Genomic DNA, 25,121 nt, shown 5'->3' with positions numbered 1-25,121 from the left:
TGTGCGGGGGCTTCTCATCCATGGAGGGGGTCACTCACATTGTGCGGGGGCTTCTCATCCATGGAGGGGGTCACTCACATTGTGCGGGGGCTTCTCATCCATGGAGGAGATCACTCACAATGTGCGGGGGCTCCTCATCCATGGAGGAGATCACTCACAATGTGCGGGGGCTTCTCATCCATGGAGGGGGGGTCACTCACAATGTGTGGGGGCTTCTCATCCATGGAGGGGGGGGTCACTCACAATGTGTGGGGGCTTCTCATCCATGGAGGGGGATCACTCACAATGTGCGGGGGCTCCTCATCCATGGGGGGGTGGGGGGGGGGATCACTCACAATGTGCGGGGGCTCCTCATCCATGGGGGGGTGGGGGGGGGATCACTCACAATGTGCGGGGGCTTCTCATCCATGGAGGGGATCACTCACAATGTGCGGGGGCTTCTCATCCATGGAGGGGATCACTCACAATGTGCGGGGGCTTCTCATCCATGGAGGGGATCACTCACAATGTGCGGGGGCTTCTCATCCATGGAGGGGATCACTCACAATGTGCGGGGGCTTCTCATCCATGGAGGGGATCACTCACAATGTGTGGGGGCTTCTCACCCATGGAGGGGATCACTCAATGTGCGGGGGCTTCTCATCCATGGAGGGGGGGTCACTCACAATGTGTGGAGGCTTCTCATCCATGGAGGGGATCACTCACAATGTGCGGGGGCTTCTCATCCATGGAGGGGATCACTCACAATGTGCGGGGGCTTCTCATCCATGGAGACAGAAGTCTGGAGAATAAGGGGCAGCGCTGGGAATATTGAGGAGTCACAAACTTCATGGATTTGTCAATAAAATGTAACAATGTACAGAATGTTTACAATTGTCCCTCAGTAACCATAGAAACAGCCACTAAGAGCAAATACATTTGAGGCAAAATGTGTGTCAGTCTCAAAACTTTTGGCCACAAGTGTAGTTGGAACAATGCATGATTAACGGGCCACCTTCTTCTAAGAACGCGTCCCGTCCCGCCCACAGGTCGCGTCCCGTCCCGCCCACAGGTCGCGTCCCGTCCCGCCCACAGGTCGCGTCCCGTCCCGCCCACAGGTCGCGTCCCGTCCCGCCCACAGGTCGCGTCCCGTCCCGCCCACAGGTCGCGTCCCGTCCCGCCCACAGGTCGCGTCCCGTCCCGCCCACAGGTCGCGTCCCGTCCCGCCCACAGGTCGCGTCCCGTCCCGCCCACAGGTCGCGTCCCGTCCCGCAGCTCTGCTCCACTGAAATGAACGAAGAGCTGCAGTAGCAGATATCACCCGTGGGTGAGGTGCTGCTCATTGGAAGAAAGCATTCATGTACTTCAGTCCTGAACAAGACCTTTCAGAAGAAGCCATGTACATGGCTCTAGCCTGTATAATACACCAATACCAACCTCTCCATTTTAGAGGGGGCTTCGGCAGCTGGTGAGTGTTTTTGGGGGCTTGAATCAGAATAGGACTGCGATGACGAGCTCCTTTGCCGTCTACTCTGCTTATTTGAGGAAACGTTCTGTCCACCTTGTTGTGAATACTCATTCACTTGTCCTGGAGATAAAGAGTTGTCACCACTGATATTTTCTTTAGCACATTCGGCCACTGCTCTTTGGCCAGAGCTCATTGGTATTTTGGAGTCCAGTTTGGCATAATCTTCTCCTTTGCCCGGGATAGGAGGTTTGTCTGGGGCATCCGGAGGTGTGAGGAGCTCAGCCGTAGACCTAGCCGGTTCCATTTCACCCGTCTCTCTGTGTGGAGAGAGATTTCTCCGAGTTGACGAGGGCTCCCTTTTGTCGGCAGAGGCTTCCCTTTTGTCGGCAGACTCACTCTGATCTTGTTGGAAGGAGTTCTCAGGATCCTCTACCTTTGACAGATTTGGGGACTTTTGTGAACTTTCTTGGATAGCCACACATGGGCTGGCTGAAGGTTTAGGACTGGCAGACCGTATATTAGCAGTTCTTGTAGGGGAGCCCCTTTGGGGTTGTACAGATTTACCAACTGATGGAGATGAGGATGGTCTAAGCTGCCGAGGGGCTCGAGACTGTTCTCCATTTGAGGATGATGAACGGCTGCGTCTACTAGCTGCTCTGCCACTTTGCAAATTCTTATATCGATCAGAAGATTTGGACCGCGCTCTTCTCTCAAACGACCGAGACTTTCTCCGCGGTGACTTAAGTCTCTTCCGTCTAGATGAAGAAGTGGATCGGTCACGACGATAATAAGGCTTATCACGTCTGTATGGTGATCGCGATCTCCTTTTTGGGGAAGATCTGGAGTTACCTCGATGGGAGTACCGATAAGAATCATATCTTGAGGGTGACCTTGATCTCCCTTTCCAAGGTGAAGATCTAGAATGACCACGACGAGAACGCCACGAACGGTCAATGCGTGAGCGAGAACCTGAGCGGCCTCTTCTCGGGGACAAAGGAGATCTGCCACGTCCCCATCTTCTACGATTTTGCCAAGATGGTGAACGTCTTGAAGAGGATCGTGAGCGATTTCTACGCGAATATCTGTCTGTCCTAGACCTTGAACGAGACCTAAATGCACGAGGTGGTGTTCTTGCTCTGTGTCTCGTGGGCGTTTTTGATCTGCCTTTCTGAACAGGTGACTGTGTTGGAGAGATTTTTCTTTGTGGTTCTCTTCCAGAGGAGTGAGAGAAGTTTCTGTGATTCACTGATGACCTAGATGAAGAGCGTGACCGGGCAGGTCTTTCTTTCTCTCGAACAGAACCATACCTTGAAGATTTGTGCCTCACTGAGTCAGGAGATTTCTCCCTTTCGGGAGATGCAATGCGCCGTATTGGTGGCAGATCTGGCACAGTAACTTTTTGAGGAGACGCCGGTTCTTCTGAAGAACTGCTTTCACTTGAAGAGTCGGAACTGCTGTCCTCTGAAGAGGAACCCGAGCTGCTATGCTTTGATGAAGTCGGGGACTTGGGACTTTTATGTGTACTAGGTGAGGAAGACTTTCTTCTAAGCCCATCGGTATGTTCTGGCCTCATCACTTCACTGCTTTCACACTGCAAATTAGATTGAGTATCCGCTAACATAGTCTTATCACACGCTGTGAGCAGGGGCATGCAGGAGATATTCGGCTTATCAGGTGATTCTGGAGGACTTCTTTCTCCTGGCTTGCATTCTTCAATTACTTGGAAGACAGAAATATCAGGAGCAATTGGAGATGTAACTGAGCTTCTGGCTATTTTTGGAGGAGAAGAGTCATCTCCATTTGTGGTGCCACTATCCAGAACCTCAGGAGAACCAATTTTATTCAGATTGGGTGAGGTTGTCTCATCTATGGACATTGGAGAAATAGGTTTGCCATCAGGCATATCCACATTTGCCGATGGAGATTTTGACCCACTTCTGGGTAGCAAACTTACAGAGTTATCAGAAAGAAACTCGCATTTTTCAGATGGTCTGTCGCTTTGTAAGGAAACTAAAGGTGTACATGAAGGGGGGGAGCCGGTTTCATCCTGATAAACATTTGTCTTTATCTCATTGGAAAGTGTGGAAGTCACATTTTGCAGCACAGGTGAAGGATTTGATTCCTCATCTTCAGTAGACGAAGACGAGGAGGAGGAAGAGGATGATGAAGATGATGAAGAGGAAGATGATGAGGAAGACGATGAGGATGATGATGAAGTTGTTGAGGAACTGGATTTTCTGCTTTTGGTTCTCTTCTGTATTGCTTCTACGCCAGAGACCGCAGATTCTGGCGCGATATCTTCCTTTACACTCATTTCTGGACTCCTCGGAGGAGAGGCGTTGTGGGGCTGGTCTTCCGGCTTATCATTTGACAGTTTTAGCACAGTTACTTGGGAGTCTGCTCCATTCATTTCTGTATGTAATGACATTATAGAGAAGCTCTCGGCATGGGTTACACGCTCTTCGTAAGACACAACATGCTGTTCTTGTGGTGCACTCATGGCATCAGAGGATTCAGTGTTTCCTGAAGAACACAATTTAAGGGTATGCTCCTTCACGGGAGACTTCACATCCTCCTGGGAATACAATCCGGTTTTGTAAGACTGAGTCTTCGATTTCCCTTCACGTTCTGAAGATGAACGCGGTGAAGACTTTGCCGCACCTTCAGAGGCTCTAGGTTTATGCTCCGATACTTCAGGTTTAGAATCACTATCTGATGATCCAGAAGTTAGTTTGCGTACTGGTGTTATAGATGCACATTCAGGTGATCTTGAAGAATGTTTTTTGGTACGCATCGGTCTAGTTTCATGTTCGAGGGATTGTCTTGTGTGTTCTTTTTCAGATGATCTATAATCACGTCTTCTCTCAGACTGTCGGACATCTGACTCTTGTTCCAATCTAGAACTACCATGTTGTGATAACCTTGACTTTGTCTCATGTTCTGGTGATCTAGTGCTATGGGGTTTGCCATGGACTGATACCTGGTTAGACTTTGATGACGTATGAGACTTTGATGACGTATGAGAACTTGACCTACGATCAGAAGGCTGGACTGAGGACAACCTAGAACCAGTCTTACTACTTGGAGGTCTGGATCCAGATGGCGATTCTGAAGTTTCTCTATGTTTGATTGGTTTTACGTTCGGTTCTTCTTCAGATGAAGACTGTGAGCTGGATCTGGATTTTGAGTGTTTACCTCTAGGTTGTCGCTCAGGTGATGAATAGGAGCTTTCGCTTAATCGTCGTTTGCTTTTAGTCTGCTTTTCAGAAGATGACTTTTGACTCGCTCGAGGTGCCACTTTACATTCTGGAGATGACCTGGAGCTCTTTCTTGAAGGTCTACTTCTGTATTGATTTTCTGGAGAGGATTCGGACCTTGTTCTAGTCAATTGTACTTTACTTCCTTGCTTCCTTTCCGGAGAGGACTCAGAACTAGTTGGAGTATGTGTTCGTCTACTAGGCTGCCTTTCAGGAGAAGACTCTGAACTAGCTTTAGACTGTGGGGAACTTAACATTTTGTGTTTTTCGGAGAATTGTTTCAGCCCCGATTTAGTCAGTTTAGAAGCACCAGCTGGAGTTCCTTCCAAACGCTGCTTATTTTTACATGACAATTCAGCATCAAAAATATTAGGTCTGATTTTAGACGGTCGGGATCCATCTTCTCGTTCAGATGACGAATCAGAACTTGAGTGGCGACGTGATTTCATCTTTCGGTCAGAAGTTCTACTGGGTGAATCATGTTTGGTTTTAGGTTCTCGACTCGAATGACCGCTGCTTTGCTTTTGTCTATGCTCATATTCAGATGGCTCTCTGCTGTTTGAAGAGCTTCTACTTGAGCCAGATCTATTTTTTTGTGCAGCTCGCTTTGACGTAGACTCATTTTTTGATGCCAATTTTGGTCTCGATTCATCTTCTGGAGACGATTCTGAGTCACCTCTATGATAAGATTTTGATTTAGCTGAACGATCAAGAGATGATCTCGAGTCAAGATTTTGTTGAAATGTTTTGGCGCCTTTGTGATGCCTCATGCTTTCAGAAGACTGGCCGTCTACCGTAGACTTGGACGACTTTCCATGGGACGATTCTTTAGATTTCGATCTGAACTCCGAAGTCCCCACCCTCTTGTGTAAACCTCTAGATCTTCTTTCACTCGCTTTCTCGTTAATGGGAGAAATTTCTTTAGGTGAACGGCTTCTGTGGGATCCTGGAGAAGATGGTGATCGCTCCACAGTTTTCCCACGAGGAGGAGACTTTTGTGAAACTTTTTCTAGAGCCATTCTTTGTTCAGAATATCTTGAAGTGCCTCCTCTCGATTTTGGGGAAGAACTGTATCTTTTACTGGAATTCAACTTCTTTTCGGGTTTCTTGGTTTGTGGTGAAGGTGACCTCGATATCCTCGTCGCTCTCACCTTTACAGGGGACCGTGATCTGGACACAGACCCTTTTGAGCGATTTCTTGAAGACTGATTTTTTGGAACTGGAGACCACGAACGTGAAGATGATCGCCCCTTTGATGACTGGCGTCTGTGTCTTGTTTTGGGAGAAGTCGTCTTTCGTGCCTGTCGCTTAGGAGACGATGATCGGGATTTTGCTCTTTTTTTAGGTGTTCGTGAACGAGATTTGTTCTTTGTATAAGAATTTGGACTAGGGCTACAAGATCTTGAAGCCGTACGCATGTCAGGAGGGGTCCTTTGATAACGCAACGTCGAAGATGACCTTTCTTTACCACAAGACGACCTATTTCGATTCCGTTCGGATTTATGTGCCAAAGTATTCCTTTGATTTACAGAAGGGGAACGTGACCTTACCCTATGGTGTACTGGGGAGCGTGTGCGAGATCGTCCGCTTCTATTAGACCGAGAACGTGACCTCTCATCTCTTTCCGATGAAATTGAACTTTTGTGCTTCGCTTCGGAACGAGAGTGTGAACCTGTCTCGTTCCTGGCTGAAGAAGATGTGCCTCTTTTCTTGAGAGGGTCCGATACAGCCTTATCATATTTTTGAGTTATGAGGCGTTTATCACCATAGGGAGATCTTTCTTTTTCACGGTAGTGCCGTGGAGGTGTAAGTGACGAAGGTCTCTCTCTGTGAGAAGATTTTGATGTTTCTCTACGCGGAGAAGTAGGTGAATGTGCTTTTCTTGAAGTTTTATTTTTGGGACTTTTTGGAGGAGAAATAGATGAGGATCTGGCTTTGTCTTTCGGGGTCACGGACCGTCCCTTCCGGGGTGGACTCTCAGCAGGTGATCGAATATTTTTTTGGGATGATAATCTGTGTTCTCTCCGAGGACTGCTTGACATGCTTCTTCGTGACAGTCGACCCTGATCTGATCGCTGTCCCGGTGAGGATTTTTTGGGGATGGCAGTCTTACTTTCCGTATCTTTTTCTGTTCTGGAAGATGCATTTTCTTTAACGTATGCGCGAGACTTCAGCATACTCTTACTAACCAACGCTCGATCGGAGATTTCACTTTCTGAGGAGGATGATGATGAAGACGATGATGATGATGAGGAAGAAGACGACGAATCTTTAGTTTTTGAAGATTTGTCGGGTGCTGGTTGAATTTTTTTCTTTCCGTCCCATTTCCCTTCGCTTGAATCATTTCTAGATTGGAGTTTTGGAGACCCCTTCTCTACAGATAGACTTCGGTCCCTCCTTAGGGATTTAGGAGGCTGTTTGAGGGTAGCTGGTGATATCCGATGCTCAGGTGAAGCAATCCTGTGCGGTTTATCTCTGTTGCCTTTCTCTTTAGAGTGGTGATCCTTTGGACTGTCATGTCTGCTCCGCTTTCGCGGGACTGGGCTTGATCCTGGAGAGGTGTCAGGGGCTGCAGCGCTACGCCTCTCCCTCGGTTTAGCATCCCTTTTAGTAGCCTCTGGAACAGCTCGGGCATCTTTAGATCTTCTAGGAGAGAACGAGGATGAGCGATCTCTGCTATTTCTCTCATTCCTAGACGCTCTCTGACATAGAAAAAAATAAAAATAAGAAGTGGACACTATTACAGGCGCAGAAATGAACGGTGCGGCATTCATGACAGGACTGATCGGATTAGTTTAGGGCTGTCAAACCTTGTTTTAGATTCATGCACTTACATTTCTGGGATGGCTCGCTGGCGGTGGGCTTGGGCCTCGATCGCTCCTCCGCTCTCGTGACGAGCTGATTGATCTCTGCCTTTCCGGGTTGTGCACGTGACCACGTTTTTCACCTTTGTCTTTTTGAACATTATCCCTGGACCTGGCGGTAACAAGGTAAGGTGTAAGAATAGCTAAATTACCAGCCAGAAAAAGCAAAACATGTGCACAGTACCTGCTGGGGGAGGTCACATCCGACGACAAGGAAGACGCCCGCTGGGGGGACACACTCGGGGACCTGGAGGGAGGAAGAAGAGGAAGGATGTAAAGCTATACAAGAGACAAAGGCAACGCTACCCCGCTCCAGAACCTCGTACTGTACATAATCATACCCTCGGCAGCCCCTATACTAGCTAGTACCAAAGACACTCAGCGTCCATAATAATCCCCCTGCCGAAACCCGTGACTATATACCACCCCACACAATCCACCTCCTGCCAGCACTCAGCGTCCATAATAATCCCCCTGCCGAAACCAGTGACTCTATACCACCCCCTCCAGAAGTATCCACCGTACACAATCCTCCTCCCGACAGCACTCAGCGTCCATAATAATCCCCCTGCCGAAACCAGTGACTCTATACCACCCCCTCCAGAAGTATCCACCGTACACAATCCACCTCCCGCCAGCACTCAGCGTCCATAATAATCCCCCTGCCGAAACCAGTGACTCTATACCACCCCCTCCAGAAGTATCCACCGTACACAATCCACCTCCCGCCAGCACTCAGCGTCCATAATAATCCCCCTGCCGAAACCAGTGACTATATACCACCCCCTCCAGAAGTATCCACCGTACACAATCCTCCTCCCGCCAGCACTCAGCGTCCATAATAATCCCCCTGCCGAAACCAGTGACTCTATACCACCCCCTCCAGAAGTATCCACCGTACACAATCCACCTCCCGCCAGCACTCAGCGTCCATAATAATCCCCCTGCCGAAACCAGTGACTCTATACCACCCCCTCCAGAAGTATCCACCGTACACAATCCACCTCCCGCCAGCACTCAGCGTCCATAATAATCCCCCTGCCGAAACCAGTGACTCTATACCACCCCCTCCAGAAGTAGGGCGGGCGCGAGAGGGCGGGCGCGGGAGCGAGCGCGCGAGAGGGAGCGAGCGAGAGGGAGGGAGCGAGAGGGAGGGAGCGAGAGGGAGGGAGCGAGAGGGAGGGAGCGAGAGGGAGGGAGCGAGAGGGAGGGAGCGAGAGGGAGGGAGCGAGAGGGAGGGAGCGAGAGGGAGGGAGCGAGAGGGAGGGAGCGAGAGGGAGGGAGCGAGAGGGAGGGAGCGAGAGGGAGGGAGCGAGAGGGAGGGAGCGAGAGGGAGGGAGCGAGAGGGAGGGAGCGAGCGAGCGAGAGGGAGGGAGGGAGGGAGGGAGCGAGCGAGCGAGAGAGCGGGAGGGAGGGAGCGAGCGGGCGGGAGCGAGCGGGCGGGAGGGAGCGAGCGGGCGGGAGGGAGCGAGCGGGAGGGAGGGAGCGAGCGGGAGGGAGGGAGCGAGCGGGAGGGAGGGAGCGAGCGGGAGGGAGGGAGCGAGCGAGAGGGAGGGAGGGAGCGAGAGGGAGGGAGGGAGCGAGCGAGAGGGAGGGAGCGAGAGGGAGGGAGGGAGCGAGAGGGAGGGAGGGAGCGAGAGGGAGGGAGGGAGCGAGAGGGAGGGAGCGAGCGAGAGGGAGGGAGCGAGCGAGAGGGAGGGAGCGAGCGAGAGGGAGGGAGCGAGCGAGAGGGAGGGAGCGAGCGAGAGGGAGGGAGCGAGCGAGAGGGAGGGAGCGAGCGAGAGGGAGGGAGCGAGCGAGAGGGAGGGAGCGAGCGAGAGGGAGGGAGCGAGCGAGCGGGAGGGAGCGAGCGAGAGGGAGCGAGCGAGAGGGAGCGAGCGAGAGGGAGCGAGCGAGAGGGAGCGAGCGAGAGGGAGCGAGCGAGAGGGAGCGAGCGAGAGGGAGCGAGCGAGAGGGAGCGAGCGAGAGGGAGCGAGCGTGCACTCGTCATCACCTTCTTGTTTTTTTTTCTTTATTTCTTCGCTTGCTTTTTGAGCTCGAAGATCTAGAAATATATAGAGAATGAAAAAAACATCGCACATAGCTTAGACCCCCCCGACATATGGCGGAGACCACCCCACCCACACAACACAGACCAGAGGCCACCCGGCGGAGACCACCCCACCCACACAACACAGACAGAGGCCACACGGCAGAGACCACCCCACCCACACAACACAGACCAGAGGCCACACGGCGGAGACCACCCCACCCACAACACAGACCAGAGGCCACACAACACCACACAGCGGAGACCACCCCACCCACACAATACAGACCAGAGGCCACACAACACCACACAGCGGAGACCACCCCACCCACACAACACAGACCAGAGGCCACACAACACCACACAGCGGAGACCACCCCACCCACACAATACAGACCAGAGGCCACACAACACCACACAGCGGAGACCACCCCACCCACACAATACAGACCAGAGGCCACACAACACCACACAGCGGAGACCACCCCACCCACACAATACAGACTAGAGGCCACACAACACCACACAGCGGAGACCACCCCACCCACACAATACAGACAGAGGCCACACGGCAGAGACCACCCCACCCACACAACACAGACCAGAGGCCACCCCACCCACACAATACACAGCCCAGAGGCCACCCCACCCACACAACACAGACCAGAGGCCACCCGGCGGAGACCACCCCACCCACACAACACAGACAGAGGCCACACGGCAGAGACCACCCCACCCACACAACACAGACCAGAGGCCACCCGGCAGAGACCACCCCACCCACACAACACAGACCAGAGGCCACCCGGCAGAGACCACCCCACCCACACAACACAGACCAGAGGCCACACGGCGGAGACCACCCCACCCACAACACAGACCAGAGGCCACACAACACCACACAGCGGAGACCACCCCACCCACACAATAGACTAGAGGCCACACAACACCACACAGCGGAGACCACCCCACCCACACAACACAGACCAGAGGCCACCCGGCGGAGACCACCCCACCCACACAACACAGACCAGAGGCCACCCGGCGGAGACCACCCCACCCACACAACACAGACCAGAGGCCACCCGGCGGAGACGACCCCACCCACACAACACAGACCAGAGGCCACACAACACCACACAGCGGAGACCACCCCACCCACACAATAGACTAGAGGCCACACAACACCACACAGCGGAGACCACCCCACCCACACAATACACAGCCCAGAGGCCACCCCACCCACACAACACAGACCAGAGGCCACCCCACCCACACAACACAGACCAGAGGCCACCCAGACCAGAGGCCACCCGGCGGAGACCACCCCACCCACACAACACAGACCAGAGGCCACACAACACCACACAGCGGAGACCACCCCACCCACACAATAGACTAGAGGCCACACAACACCACACAGCGGAGACCACCCCACCCACACAATACACAGCCCAGAGGCCACCCCACCCACACAACACAGACCAGAGGCCACCCCACCCACACAACACAGACCAGAGGCCACCCGGCGGAGACCACCCCACCCACACAACACAGACCAGAGGCCACCCGGCGGAGACCACCCCACCCACACAACACAGACCAGAGGCCACCCGGCGGAGACCACCCCACCCACACAACACAGACCAGAGGCCACCCGGCGGAGACCACCCCACCCACACAACACAGACCAGAGGCCACCCGGCGGAGACCACCCCACCCACACAACACAGACCAGAGGCCACACAACACCACACAGCAGAGACCACCCCACCCACACAATAGACTAGAGGCCACACAACACCACACAGCGGAGACCACCCCACCCACACAATACACAGCCCAGAGGCCACCCCACCCACACAACACAGACCAGAGGCCACCCCACCCACACAACACAGACCAGAGGCCACCCGGCGGAGACCACCCCACCCACACAACACAGACAGAGGCCACACGGCAGAGACCACCCCACCCACACAACACAGACCAGAGGCCACCCGGCGGAGACCACCCCACCCACACAACACAGACCAGAGGCCACCCGGCGGAGACCACCCCACCCACACAACACAGACCAGAGGCCACCCGGCGGAGACCACCTCACCCACACAACACAGACCAGAGGCCACCCGGCGGAGACCACCCCACCCACACAACACAGACCAGAGGCCACCCGGCGGAGACCACCCCACCCACACAACACAGACCAGAGGCCACCCGGCGGAGACCACCCCACCCACACAACACAGACCAGAGGCCACCCGGCGGAGACCACCCCACCCACACAACACAGACCAGAGGCCACCCGGCGGAGACCACCCCACCCACACAACACAGACCAGAGGCCACCCGGCGGAGACCACCCCACCCACACAACACAGACCAGAGGCCACCCGGCGGAGACCACCCCACCCACACAACACAGACCAGAGGCCACCCGGCGGAGACCACCCCACCCACACAACACAGACCAGAGGCCACCCGGCGGAGACCACCCCACCCACACAACACAGACCAGAGGCCACCCGGCGGAGACCACCCCACCCACACAACACAGAACAGAGGCCACCCGGCGGAGACCACCCCATCCACAACACACAAACCAGAGGCCACACACCAGAGACCACCCCACCCACAGAACACAGACCAGAGGCCACCCCACCCACACACAGACCAAAGCCCACCCGGCGGAGACCACCTCACCCACAACACACAGACCAGAGGCCACCCCACCCACACAACACAGATCACCCCCACCCACACACAGACCAGAGGCCACCCGGCGGAGACCACCCCACCCACAACACAAACCAGAGGCCACCCGGCGGAGACCACCCCACCCACAACACACAGACCAGAGGCCACCCCACCCACACAACACAGATCACCCCACCCACACAACAGACCAGAGGCCACCCGGCAGAGACCACCCCACCCACAACACAGACCAGAGGCCACACGGTGGAGACCACCCCACCCACAACACAGACCAGAGGCCACACGGTGGAGACCACCCCACCCACAACACAGACCAGAGGCCACACGGCGGAGACCACCCCACCCACACAACACAGACAGAGGCCACACGGCAGAGACCACCCCACCCACACAACACAGACCAGAGGCCACACGGCGGAGACCACCCCACCCACACAACACAGACCAGAGGCCACACGGCGGAGACCACCCCACCCACAACACAGACCAGAGGCCACACAACACCACACAGCGGAGACCACCCCACCCACACAATACAGACCAGAGGCCACACAACACCACACAGCGGAGACCACCCCACCCACACAATACAGACCAGAGGCCACACAACACCACACAGCGGAGACCACCCCACCCACACAATACAGACTAGAGGCCACACAACACCACACAGCGGAGACCACCCCACCCACACAATACACAGCCCAGAGGCCACCCCACCCACACAACACAGACCAGAGGCCACCCCACCCACACAACACAGACCAGAGGCCACCCGGCGGAGACCACCCCACCCACACAACACAGACAGAGGCCACCCGGCAGAGACCACCCCACCCACACAACACAGACCAGAGGCCACCCGGCAGAGACCACCCCACCCACACAACACAGACCAGAGGCCACACGGCGGAGACCACCCCACCCACAACACAGACCAGAGGCCACACAACACCACACAGCGGAGACCACCCCACCCACACAATAGACTAGAGGCCACACAACACCACACAGCGGAGACCACCCCACCCACACAATACACAGCCCAGAGTCCACCCCACCCACACAACACAGACCAGAGGCCACCCCACCCACACAACACAGACCAGAGGCCACCCGGCGGAGACCACCCCACCCACACAACACAGACAGAGGCCACACGGCAGAGACCACCCCACCCACACAACACAGACCAGAGGCCACCCGGCGGAGACCACCCCACCCACACAACACAGACCAGAGGCCACCCGGCGGAGACCACCCCACCCACACAACACAGACCAGAGGCCACCCGGCGGAGACCACCCCACCCACACAACACAGACCAGAGGCCACCCGGCGGAGACGACCCCACCCACACAACACAGACCAGAGGCCACACAACACCACACAGCGGAGACCACCCCACCCACACAATACAGACCAGAGGCCACACAACACCACACAGCGGAGACCACCCCACCCACACAATACAGACCAGAGGCCACACAACACCACACAGCGGAGACCACCCCACCCACACAATACAGACTAGAGGCCACACAACACCACACAGCGGAGACCACCCCACCCACACAATACACAGCCCAGAGGCCACCCCACCCACACAACACAGACCAGAGGCCACCCCACCCACACAACACAGACCAGAGGCCACCCCACCCACACAACACAGACCAGAGGCCACCCGGCGGAGACCACCCCACCCACACAACACAGACAGAGGCCACCCGGCAGAGACCACCCCACCCACACAACACAGACCAGAGGCCACCCGGCAGAGACCACCCCACCCACACAACACAGACCAGAGGCCACCCGGCAGAGACCACCCCACCCACACAACACAGACCAGAGGCCACCCGGCAGAGACCACCCCACCCACACAACACACAAACCAGAGGCCACACACCAGAGACCACCCCACCCACAGAACACAGACCAGAGGCCACCCCACCCACACAACACAGACCAGAGGCCACACAACACCACACAGCGGAGACCACCCCACCCACACAATAGACTAGAGGCCACACAACACCACACAGCGGAGACCACCCCACCCACACAATACACAGCCCAGAGGCCACCCCACCCACACAACACAGACCAGAGGCCACCCGGCGGAGACCACCCCACCCACACAACACAGACAGAGGCCACACGGCAGAGACCACCCCACCCACACAACACAGACCAGAGGCCACCCGGCGGAGACCACCCCACCCACACAACACAGACCAGAGGCCACCCGGCGGAGACCACCCCACCCACACAACACAGACCAGAGGCCACCCGGCGGAGACCACCTCACCCACACAACACAGACCAGAGGCCACCCGGCGGAGACCACCCCACCCACACAACACAGACCAGAGGCCACCCGGCGGAGACCACCCCACCCACACAACACAGACCAGAGGCCACCCGGCGGAGACCACCCCACCCACACAACACAGACCAGAGGCCACCCGGCGGAGACCACCCCACCCACACAACACAGACCAGAGGCCACCCGGCGGAGACCACCCCACCCACACAACACAGACCAGAGGCCACCCGGCGGAGACCACCCCACCCACACAACACAGACCAGAGGCCACCCGGCGGAGACCACCCCACCCACACAACACAGACCAGAGGCCACCCGGCGGAGACCACCCCACCCACACAACACAGACCAGAGGCCACCCGGCGGAGACCACCCCACCCACACAACACAGACCAGAGGCCACCCGGCGGAGACCACCCCACCCACACAACACAGACCAGAGGCCACCCGGCGGAGACGACCCCACCCACACAACACAGACCAGAGGCCACACAACACCACACAGCGGAGACCACCCCACCCACACAATAGACTAGAGGCCACACAACACCACACAGCGGAGACCACCCCACCCACACAATACACAGCCCAGAGGCCACCCCACCCACACAACACAGACCAGAGGCCACCCCACCCACACAACACAGACCAGAGGCCACCCGGCGGAGACCACCCCACCCACACAACACAGACCAGAGGCCACCCGGCGGAGACCACCCCACCCACACAACACAGACCAGAGGCCACACAACACCACACAGCGGAGACCACCCCACCCACACAATAGACTAGAGGCCACACAACACCACACAGCGGAGACCACCCCACCCACACAATACACAGCCCAGAGGCCACCCCACCCACACAACACAGACCAGAGGCCACCCCACCCACACAACACAGACCAGAGGCCACCCGGCGGAGACCACCCCACCCACACAACACAGACCAGAGGCCACCCGGCGGAGACCACCCCACCCACACAACACAGACCAGAGGCCACCCGGCGGAGACCACCCCACCCACACAACACAGACCAGAGGCCACCCGGCGGAGACCACCCCACCCACACAACACAGACCAGAGGCCACACAACACCACACAGCGGAGACCACCCCACCCACACAATAGACTAGAGGCCACACAACACCACACAGCGGAGACCACCCCACCCACACAATACACAGCCCAGAGGCCACCCCACCCACACAACACAGACCAGAGGCCACCCGGCGGAGACCACCCCACCCACACAACACAGACAGAGGCCACACGGCAGAGACCACCCCACCCACACAACACAGACCAGAGGCCACCCGGCGGAGACCACCCCACCCACACAACACAGACCAGAGGCCACCCGGCGGAGACCACCCCACCCACACAACACAGACCAGAGGCCACCCGGCGGAGACCACCTCACCCACACAACACAGACCAGAGGCCACCCGGCGGAGACCACCCCACCCACACAACACAGACCAGAGGCCACCCGGCGGAGACCACCCCACCCACACAACACAGACCAGAGGCCACCCGGCGGAGACCACCCCACCCACACAACACAGACCAGAGGCCACCCGGCGGAGACCACCCCACCCACACAACACAGACCAGAGGCCACCCGGCGGAGACCACCCCACCCACACAACACAGACCAGAGGCCACCCGGCGGAGACCACCCCACCCACACAACACAGACCAGAGGCCACCCGGCGGAGACCACCCCACCCACACAACACAGACCAGAGGCCACCCGGCGGAGACCACCCCACCCACACAACACAGACCAGAGGCCACCCGGCGGAGACCACCCCACCCACACAACACAGACCAGAGGCCACCCGGCGGAGACCACCCCATCCACAACACACAAACCAGAGGCCACACACCAGAGACCACCCCACCCACAGAACACAGACCAGAGGCCACCCCACCCACACACAGACCAAAGCCCACCCGGCGGAGACCACCTCACCCACAACACACAGACCAGAGGCCACCCCACCCACACAACACAGATCACCCCCACCCACACACAGACCAGAGGCCACCCGGCGGAGACCACCCCACCCACAACACAAACCAGAGGCCACCCGGCGGAGACCACCCCACCCACAACACACAAACCAGAGGCCACACACCAGAGACCACCCCACCCACAACACACAGACCAGAGGCCACCCCACCCACACAACAGACCAGAGGCCACCCGGCAGAGACCACCCCACCCACAACACAGACCAGAGGCCACACGGTGGAGACCACCCCACCCACAACACAGACCAGAGGCCACACGGTGGAGACCACCCCACCCACAACACAGACCAGAGGCCACACGGCGGAGACCACCCCACCCACAACACAGACCAGAGGCCACACAACACCACACCGCGGAGACCACCCCATCCACACAACACACAGACTAGAGGCCACACGGCGGAGACCACCCCACCCACACAACACAGACCAGAGGCCACACGGTGGAGACCACCCCACCCACAACACAGACCAGAGGCCACACGGCGGAGACCACCCCACCCACACAACACAGACCAGAGGCCAAACAACACCACACCGCGGAGACCACCCCATCCACACAACACACAGACTAGAGGCCACACAACACCACACAGCAGAGACCACCCCATCCACACAACACACAGACTAGAGGCCACACGGCAGAGACCACCCCACCCACAATACAGACCAGAGGCCACACAACACAGACCAGAGGCCACCCGGCGGAGACCACCCCACCCACACAACACAGACCAGAGGCCACCCACAGAACACAGACCAGAGGCCACCCCACCCACACAGACCAAAGCCCACCCGGCGGAGACCACCTCACCCACAACACACAGACCAGAGGCCACCCCACCCACACAACACAGATCACCCCACCCACACAACAGACCAGAGGCCACACAACACAGACCAGAGGCCACCCGGCGGAGACCACCCCACCCACACAACACAGACCAGAGGCCACCCCACCCACAACACACAAACCAGAGGCCACACACCAGAGACCACCCCACCCACACAACACAGACCAGAGGCCACCCCACCCACGCAGACCAAAGTCCACCCGGCGGAGACCACCCCACCCACAACACACAGACCAGAGGCCACCCGGCGGAGACCACCCCACCCACAACACACAAACCAGAGGCCACACACCAGAGACCACCCCACCCACACAACACAGACCACCCCACCCACAGAACACAGACCAGAGGCCACCCCACCCACACACAGACCAAAGCCCACCCGGCGGAGACCACGTCACCCACAACACACAGACCAGAGGCCACCCCACCCACACAACACAGATCACCCCCACCCACACACAGACCAGAGGCCACCTGGCGGAGACCACCCCACCCACACAACACAGACCAGAGGCCACCCCACCCACAACACACAAACCAGAGGCCACCCCACCCACAACACACAAACCAGAGGCCACACGGCGGAGACCACCCCACCCACAACACACAGACCAGAGGCCACCCCACCCACCCACAGACCAAAGTCCACCCGGCAGAGACCACCCCACCCACAACACAGACCAGAGGCCACCCGGCAGAGACCACCCCACCCACACAACACAGACCAGAGGCCACCCGGTGGAGACCACCCCACCCACACAACACAGACCAGAGGCCACCCCACCCACACACAGACCAAAGCCCACCCGGCGGAGACCACCCCACCCACAACACACAGACCGGAGACCACCCCACCCACAACACACAAACCAGAGGCCACACGGCAGAGACCACCCCACCCACACAACACAGACCAGAGGCCACCCCACCCACACACAGACCAAAGCCCACCCGGCGGAGACCACCCCACCCACAACACAGACCAGAGGCCACCCGGCGGAGACAACCCCACCCACAACACACAAACCAGAGGCCACACACCAGAGACCACCCCACCCACACAACACAGACCAGAGGCCACCCCACCCACACACAGACCAAAGCCCACTAGGCGGAGACCACCCCACCCACAACACACAGACCAGAGGCCACCCCACCCACACAACACAGATCACCCCACCCACACAACACAGACCAGAGGCCCCACGGCGGAGACCACCCCACCCACAACACACAGACCACCCCACCCACACAACACAGACCAGAGGCCACCCCACCCACAACACACAAACCAGAGGCCACACACCAGAGGCCACCCCACCCACAACACACAAACCAGAGGCCACACACCAGAGGCCACCCCACCCACAACACACAAACCAGAGGCCACACACCAGAGGCCACCCCACCCACAACACACAAACCAGAGGCCACACGGCGGAGACCACCCCACCCACAAAACACAAACCAGAGGCCACACGGCGGAGACCACCCCACCCACAACACACAAACCAGAGGCCACACACCAGAGACCACCCCACCCACACAACACAGACCAGAGGCCACCCCACCCACGCACAGACCAAAGTCCACCCCGCGGAGACCACCCCACCCACAACACACAAACCAGAGGCCACACACCAGAGACCACCCCACACACACAACACACAGACTAGAGGACACATGGCGGAGGCCACCCCACTCACGACACACAGACCAGAGGCCCCACGGCGGAGACCACCCCACCCACAACACAGACCAGAGGCCACACACCAGAGACCACCCCACCCACACAACACACAGACTAGAGGCCACAAGACACAAGGCGGAGGCCACCCCACCCACGACACACAGAACAGAGGCCACACAACACACGAACCAGAACCCATACCCCACCACACGGCGTAGACCACCCCACCTGTGACACAGACCAGAGCAGTCCCCCCACACATGACACTGTCCAGATGCCACCCAATGACAGTCCAGGACCGCAACCCCAGCTCTGTTCTTACCTGTCCTTTCTCTTAGAATTTGATGAGGACCTGGGAAATAATGACATAAGATTAGACACATGATAGCTACCTACATACATAATATATATATATATATATATATATATATATATATATATATATATATATATATATATATATATATATATATATATATATATATATATATATATACACACACACACATATACACTGTGAAAGTCACTGGTAGTGAGTCAGAAGGGAGGTAGCCTCAGTGATGTGAAAACATGCGAGTTCTCCTGCACACTCGGTGCAGAGAGGGTTAATAGAACCACTGTTACAAGGGAATGTTTTCAGTGGATAACGAAGTGCAGGGTGGGACGTCATCCACCATCACTCCAATCAGGGGAGAGTCTGGGCTGTAAATATCCTGCCCTGACACTCAGGTGGGTTCAGAGTGTGGAAGCTCCTGAGAGAGAGGAGCTGGTGTTTGTGCTCCTGCTGACCCCCAGAGGCCGGACCTCGGCTGAAGTAAGGACTGGCTGTACCTTTTTCCCTTTGGTTTCCTGTTATGCCAGAAAGGCCTCGTTTATGTTTTGCACTCGGTGGTTTATTATAAGTAGCAGCATAAACCACAGCCAAGTCATATAAAGAGACAGTGTCCTGAATCTACCTCCGAGTGCCACAGAGCAACACACATGCACGCACACACACACACACACACGTAGAGCACAGCACTATATATAAGCAGCAGTATACCCACGCAGCGCACAGTTCTATATATACACACACGCAGAGCATAGCCCTATATATACACACACACAGAGCATAGCCCTATATATACACACACACGCATAGGATAGCCCTATATATACACACACACAGAGCATAGCCCTATATATACACACACGCATAGGATAGCCCTATATATACACACACACACACAGAGCATAGCCCTATATATACACACACACACAGAGCATAGCCCTATATATACACACACACACACAGAGCATAGCCCTATATATACAAACATGCATAGGATAGCCCTATATATACACACACGCAGAGGATAGCCCTATATATACACAGCAGTATACAAGCGCAGAGGATAGCCCTATAAATACACAGCAGTATATGAACAGAGGATAGCCCTATATATACCAACACACACACAGTATACACACGCAGAGGACAGCCCTATATATACACTGCAGTATATGAACAGAGGATAGTCCTATATATACAAACACACACAGTATACACACACAGAGGACAGCCCTTATATATACACAAGCAGAGGATAGCCCTATAAACACAAAGATGACATTATATACAGTATTTTACAGAGGATAGCCCTATATAGGTCTTTACACAGGGAGCATTACACACCACACCATGGCTAGGAGCAGCGTGGAGGCGCACGGTGACCGTGGACACCACTATGGCGTTACCTGTGCTTGCGGGACTTGGACTTCTTCTCCTTGTGGCCAGGGGAGTGGCTGTGGGACCTGGTGAAGGATAGGCAAGATTATTCCCAAACCTGGACCCCCCGGGATTCCACGCAGATCAGACATGGGAACTGAATGACCCCATACAGCAGAGAATAAACCCTCACCAGACCCCGCAAAAGCCCACGAGGGCAGCCACAGTACAGCAGTCCGACCCCCGAGAAGGGCCGATCACCACTGCTGGGACAACTACTAATCCGAGGTCACAGGTCTTTATTAAGAACGGGGACAAGAAAAGGGAATAAAGTAATGGTGGATGGGTCAGGAATCTGTATGGTCTGTGACTACGGAGATATAGCAAGTCAACCACAAAGCCTCCAGGTCCCCCAAGACACGAGGCCCTGGACATAACCGGCCTCCGCGTCTCCCCGACACGAGGCCCTGGACATAACCGGCCTCCGCGTCTCCCCGACACGAGGCCCTGGACATAACCGGCCTCCGCGTCTCCCCGACACGAGGCCCTGGACATAACCGGCCTCCGCGTCTCCCCGACACGAGGCCCTGGACATAACCGGCCTCCGCGTCCCCCCGACACGAGGCCCTGGACATAACCGGCCTCCGCGTCCCCCCGACACGAGGCCCTGGACATAACCGGCCTCTGCGCCCCCCCCACCGACACTGACCATCACCGGCCTCCGCGTCCCCCCTGACAGTGACCGCCTTGAGGCCCTGGACATTACTGGCCTCCGCGTCCCCCCCAACACGAGGCCCTGGACATTACTGGCCTCCGCGTCCCCCCGACACGAGGCCCTGGACATTACCGGCCTCCGCGTCCCCCTCGCACTGACCCCCACGAGGCCCTGGAGATTACCGGCCTCCGCGTCCCCCTCGCACTGACCCCCACGAGGCCCTGGAGATTACCGGCCTCCGCGTCCCCCTCGCACTGACCCCCACGAGGCCCTGGACATTACCGGCCTCCGCGTCCCCCTCGCACTGACCCCCACGAGGCCCTGGACATTACCGGCCTCCGCGTCCCCCTCGCACTGACCCCCACGAGGCCCTGGACATTACCGGCCTCCGCGTCCCCCTCGCACTGACCCCCACGAGGCCCTGGACATTACCGGCCACGATCTTTCTTCTTTTTCTTCTTCTTGTGTTTGCTGGGAGATGGAGATGGAGAACGAGAACTTGCTGTGTCTGCAACAAAACTGAGGAAACAGGAAACCCTCGATCAGGTGGAGGATGGGCCGAGCGGAGAACTCTGCACAGCACACGCACGCTGCTCCGGGGCAGTGTATGCAGCTTGTTACAGAAGCTTAATCTATGGGCTGCAGCTCGCCAACACTGTCCTGGTGAGGATCACAGCCCCCACGGGACAAGCGCTGACCGTGGTGTCCGGTGCGGCCCCCTGTAACGCACCTGTACGACTTCTGCTCCTGCTGCTGCTTGGCTGCCGCTCTGCGGTTGGGATCAAAGCTGCTGCCGTCCACGTAGCTGTCGCTGATCCCGAAGGCAGCGCGGAGGCGCTCGTTCTTCTTCTCATTGGCCTCAGCGAGCTGATGAGTCTCCGAGACACTGCAAGAGAGAAGAGTGAGAAAGAGGCCTCCCCTACCCGGCCCCCCCAACATCGGCCGGAGGCCGCTCCCTCCCACCCCAACATCGGATCCCCCCCAAAACGTCAGATCCCTCCCCTAACATGGGCCGGAGGCCGCTCCCTCGGCCCACACACACTTAGTCTTTAGCTTGTCATCTTCTTTCTGTGTGGTCAGGTCCTTCTCCTGCAGCATCAGCCTGAAGGTGGCCACCTTGTCCTGGATCTCCGCCTCGCTGTACCTAAGAGCAGAACACAGCCATTAATCAGAAAGCTGCCGCGGCCCCCGCCGCCCTCGCCCCTGACCGCAGCCCCCGCCCCTGACCGCACCCCTGACCGCTTCCCCCGGCCCCTCGCCCCTGACTAGCTGTTCCCGGCCCCTCGCCCCTGACTAGCTGTCCCCGGCCCCTCGCCCCTGACTAGCTGTCCCCGGCCCCTCGCCCCTGTCCCTCACCCCTGCTCCTCCATCATCTCCTCCAGCTCCAGGCACTTCAGCTCCACCTTCCTCTTGCGCTCGTGGTCCAGGATCTCTTGGTTCGGCTTCTTCACCAGGAGACTCTCCAGCTTCTTCAGCTCCTCCTCAGACTTGTAGTCCGTCCGGTCCTTCTTATGGCGGACGGAGGAGAGATTGCGCTGCACATATCCATTAGTGCCGCTGCCCCGCGGGGTGGGAAGACCGATCCCGTTATACATCGCACCGGAGGGAGGAGCCCACCTACAGCGAGAGGAGTATATATATATACACACTGTGATAATACACGAGGGCTGTACATTATATATATATATATATATATATATACACTGTGTGATAATACACGAGGACTGTACATTATATATATATATATACACTGTGATAATACACGAGGGCTGTACATTATATATATATATACACTGTGTGATAATACACGAGGACTGTACATTATATATATATATACACTGTGTGATAATACACGAGGACTGTACATTATATATATATATACACTGTGATAATACACGAGGACTGTACATTATATATATACACTGTGATAATACACGAGGACTGTACATTATATATATATATATATACACTGTGTGATAATACACGAGGACTGTACATTATATATATATATATATATACACTGTGATAATACACGAGGACTGTACATTATATATATATACACTGTGTGATAATACACGAGGGCTGTACATTATATATATATATATATATACACTGTGATAATACACGAGGGCTGTACATTATATATATATATACACTGATAATACACGAGGACTGTACATTATATATATATATACACTGTGTGATAATACACGAGGACTGTACATTATATATATATATACACTGTGTGATAATACACGAGGACTGTACATTATATATATATACACTGTGATAATACACGAGGACTGTACATTATATATATATACACTGTGTGATAATACACGAGGACTGTACATTATATATATATATATACACTGTGTGATAATACACGAGGACTGTACATTATATATATATATATATACACTGTGTGATAATACACGAGGACTGTACATTATATATATATATACACTGTGATAATACACGAGGACTGTACATTATATATATACACTGATAATACACGAGGACTGTACATTATATATATATATATATATATACTGTGTGATAATACACGAGGACTGTACATTATATATATATACACTGTGTGATAATACACGAGGACTGTACATTATATATATATACACTGTGATAATACACGAGGACTGTACATTATATATATATACACTGTGTGATAATACACGAGGACTGTACATTATATATATATATATACACTGTGTGATAATACACGAGGACTGTACATTATATATATATATATATACACTGTGTGATAATACACGAGGACTGTACACTATATATATATATATATACTGTGTGATAATACACGAGGACTGTACATTATATATATATATATACACTGTGTGATAATACACGAGGACTGTACATTATATATATATATATATACACTGTGTGATAATACACGAGGACTGTACATTATATATATATATACACTGTGATAATACACGAGGACTGTACATTATATATATACACTGTGTGATAATACACGAGGGCTGTACATTATATATATATATATATACACTGTGTGATAATACACGAGGGCTGTACATTATATATATATATATATATACACTGTGTGATAATACACGAGGACTGTACATTATATATATATACACTGTGTGATAATACACGAGGGCTGTACATTATATATATACACTGTGATAATACACGAGGACTGTACATTATATATATATACACTGTGTGATAATACACGAGGACTGTACATTATATATATATATACACTGTGATAATACACGAGGACTGTACATTATATATATATATATATATATATATACTGTGTGATAATACACGAGGACTGTACATTATATATATATACACTGTGTGATAATACACGAGGGCTGTACATTATATATATACACTGTGATAATACACGAGGACTGTACATTATATATATATACACTGTGTGATAA

The 25,121-nt window shown here is 55.1% G+C and overlaps 1 protein-coding gene across 1 annotated transcript in view; it reads right to left on the bottom strand.

Annotated features, from left to right (window-relative positions):
* SRRM2 (serine/arginine repetitive matrix 2) overlaps positions 1-25,121 on the bottom strand; it is a 101,550-nt gene that overhangs the window by 8,080 nt on the left and 68,349 nt on the right. Inside the window, exons 2-11 of the mRNA XM_073649031.1 lie at positions 23,017-23,277; positions 22,703-22,804; positions 22,391-22,546; positions 22,093-22,179; positions 20,975-21,031; positions 19,560-19,589; positions 9,562-9,612; positions 7,753-7,815; positions 7,539-7,680; positions 1,417-7,406 (exon numbers count right to left, since the gene is read on the bottom strand). Of these exons, the coding sequence (XP_073505132.1) occupies positions 1,417-7,406; positions 7,539-7,680; positions 7,753-7,815; positions 9,562-9,612; positions 19,560-19,589; positions 20,975-21,031; positions 22,093-22,179; positions 22,391-22,546; positions 22,703-22,804; positions 23,017-23,255 (6,917 nt within the window). The 5' untranslated portion in view covers positions 23,256-23,277. The remainder of the gene's footprint in view (positions 1-1,416; positions 7,407-7,538; positions 7,681-7,752; positions 7,816-9,561; positions 9,613-19,559; positions 19,590-20,974; positions 21,032-22,092; positions 22,180-22,390; positions 22,547-22,702; positions 22,805-23,016; positions 23,278-25,121) is intronic.

This window comes from Phyllobates terribilis, unplaced genomic scaffold (genome assembly GCF_046119375.1).
Source record: "Phyllobates terribilis strain yellow unplaced genomic scaffold, ASM4611937v1 Scaffold_9__5_contigs__length_417890890, whole genome shotgun sequence".
In the NCBI taxonomy this organism is placed as follows: Eukaryota; Metazoa; Chordata; class Amphibia; order Anura; family Dendrobatidae; genus Phyllobates; species Phyllobates terribilis.
Note: the sequence above shows the minus strand (reverse complement) of the source record. Positions and strands in the feature narration are given on the sequence as shown.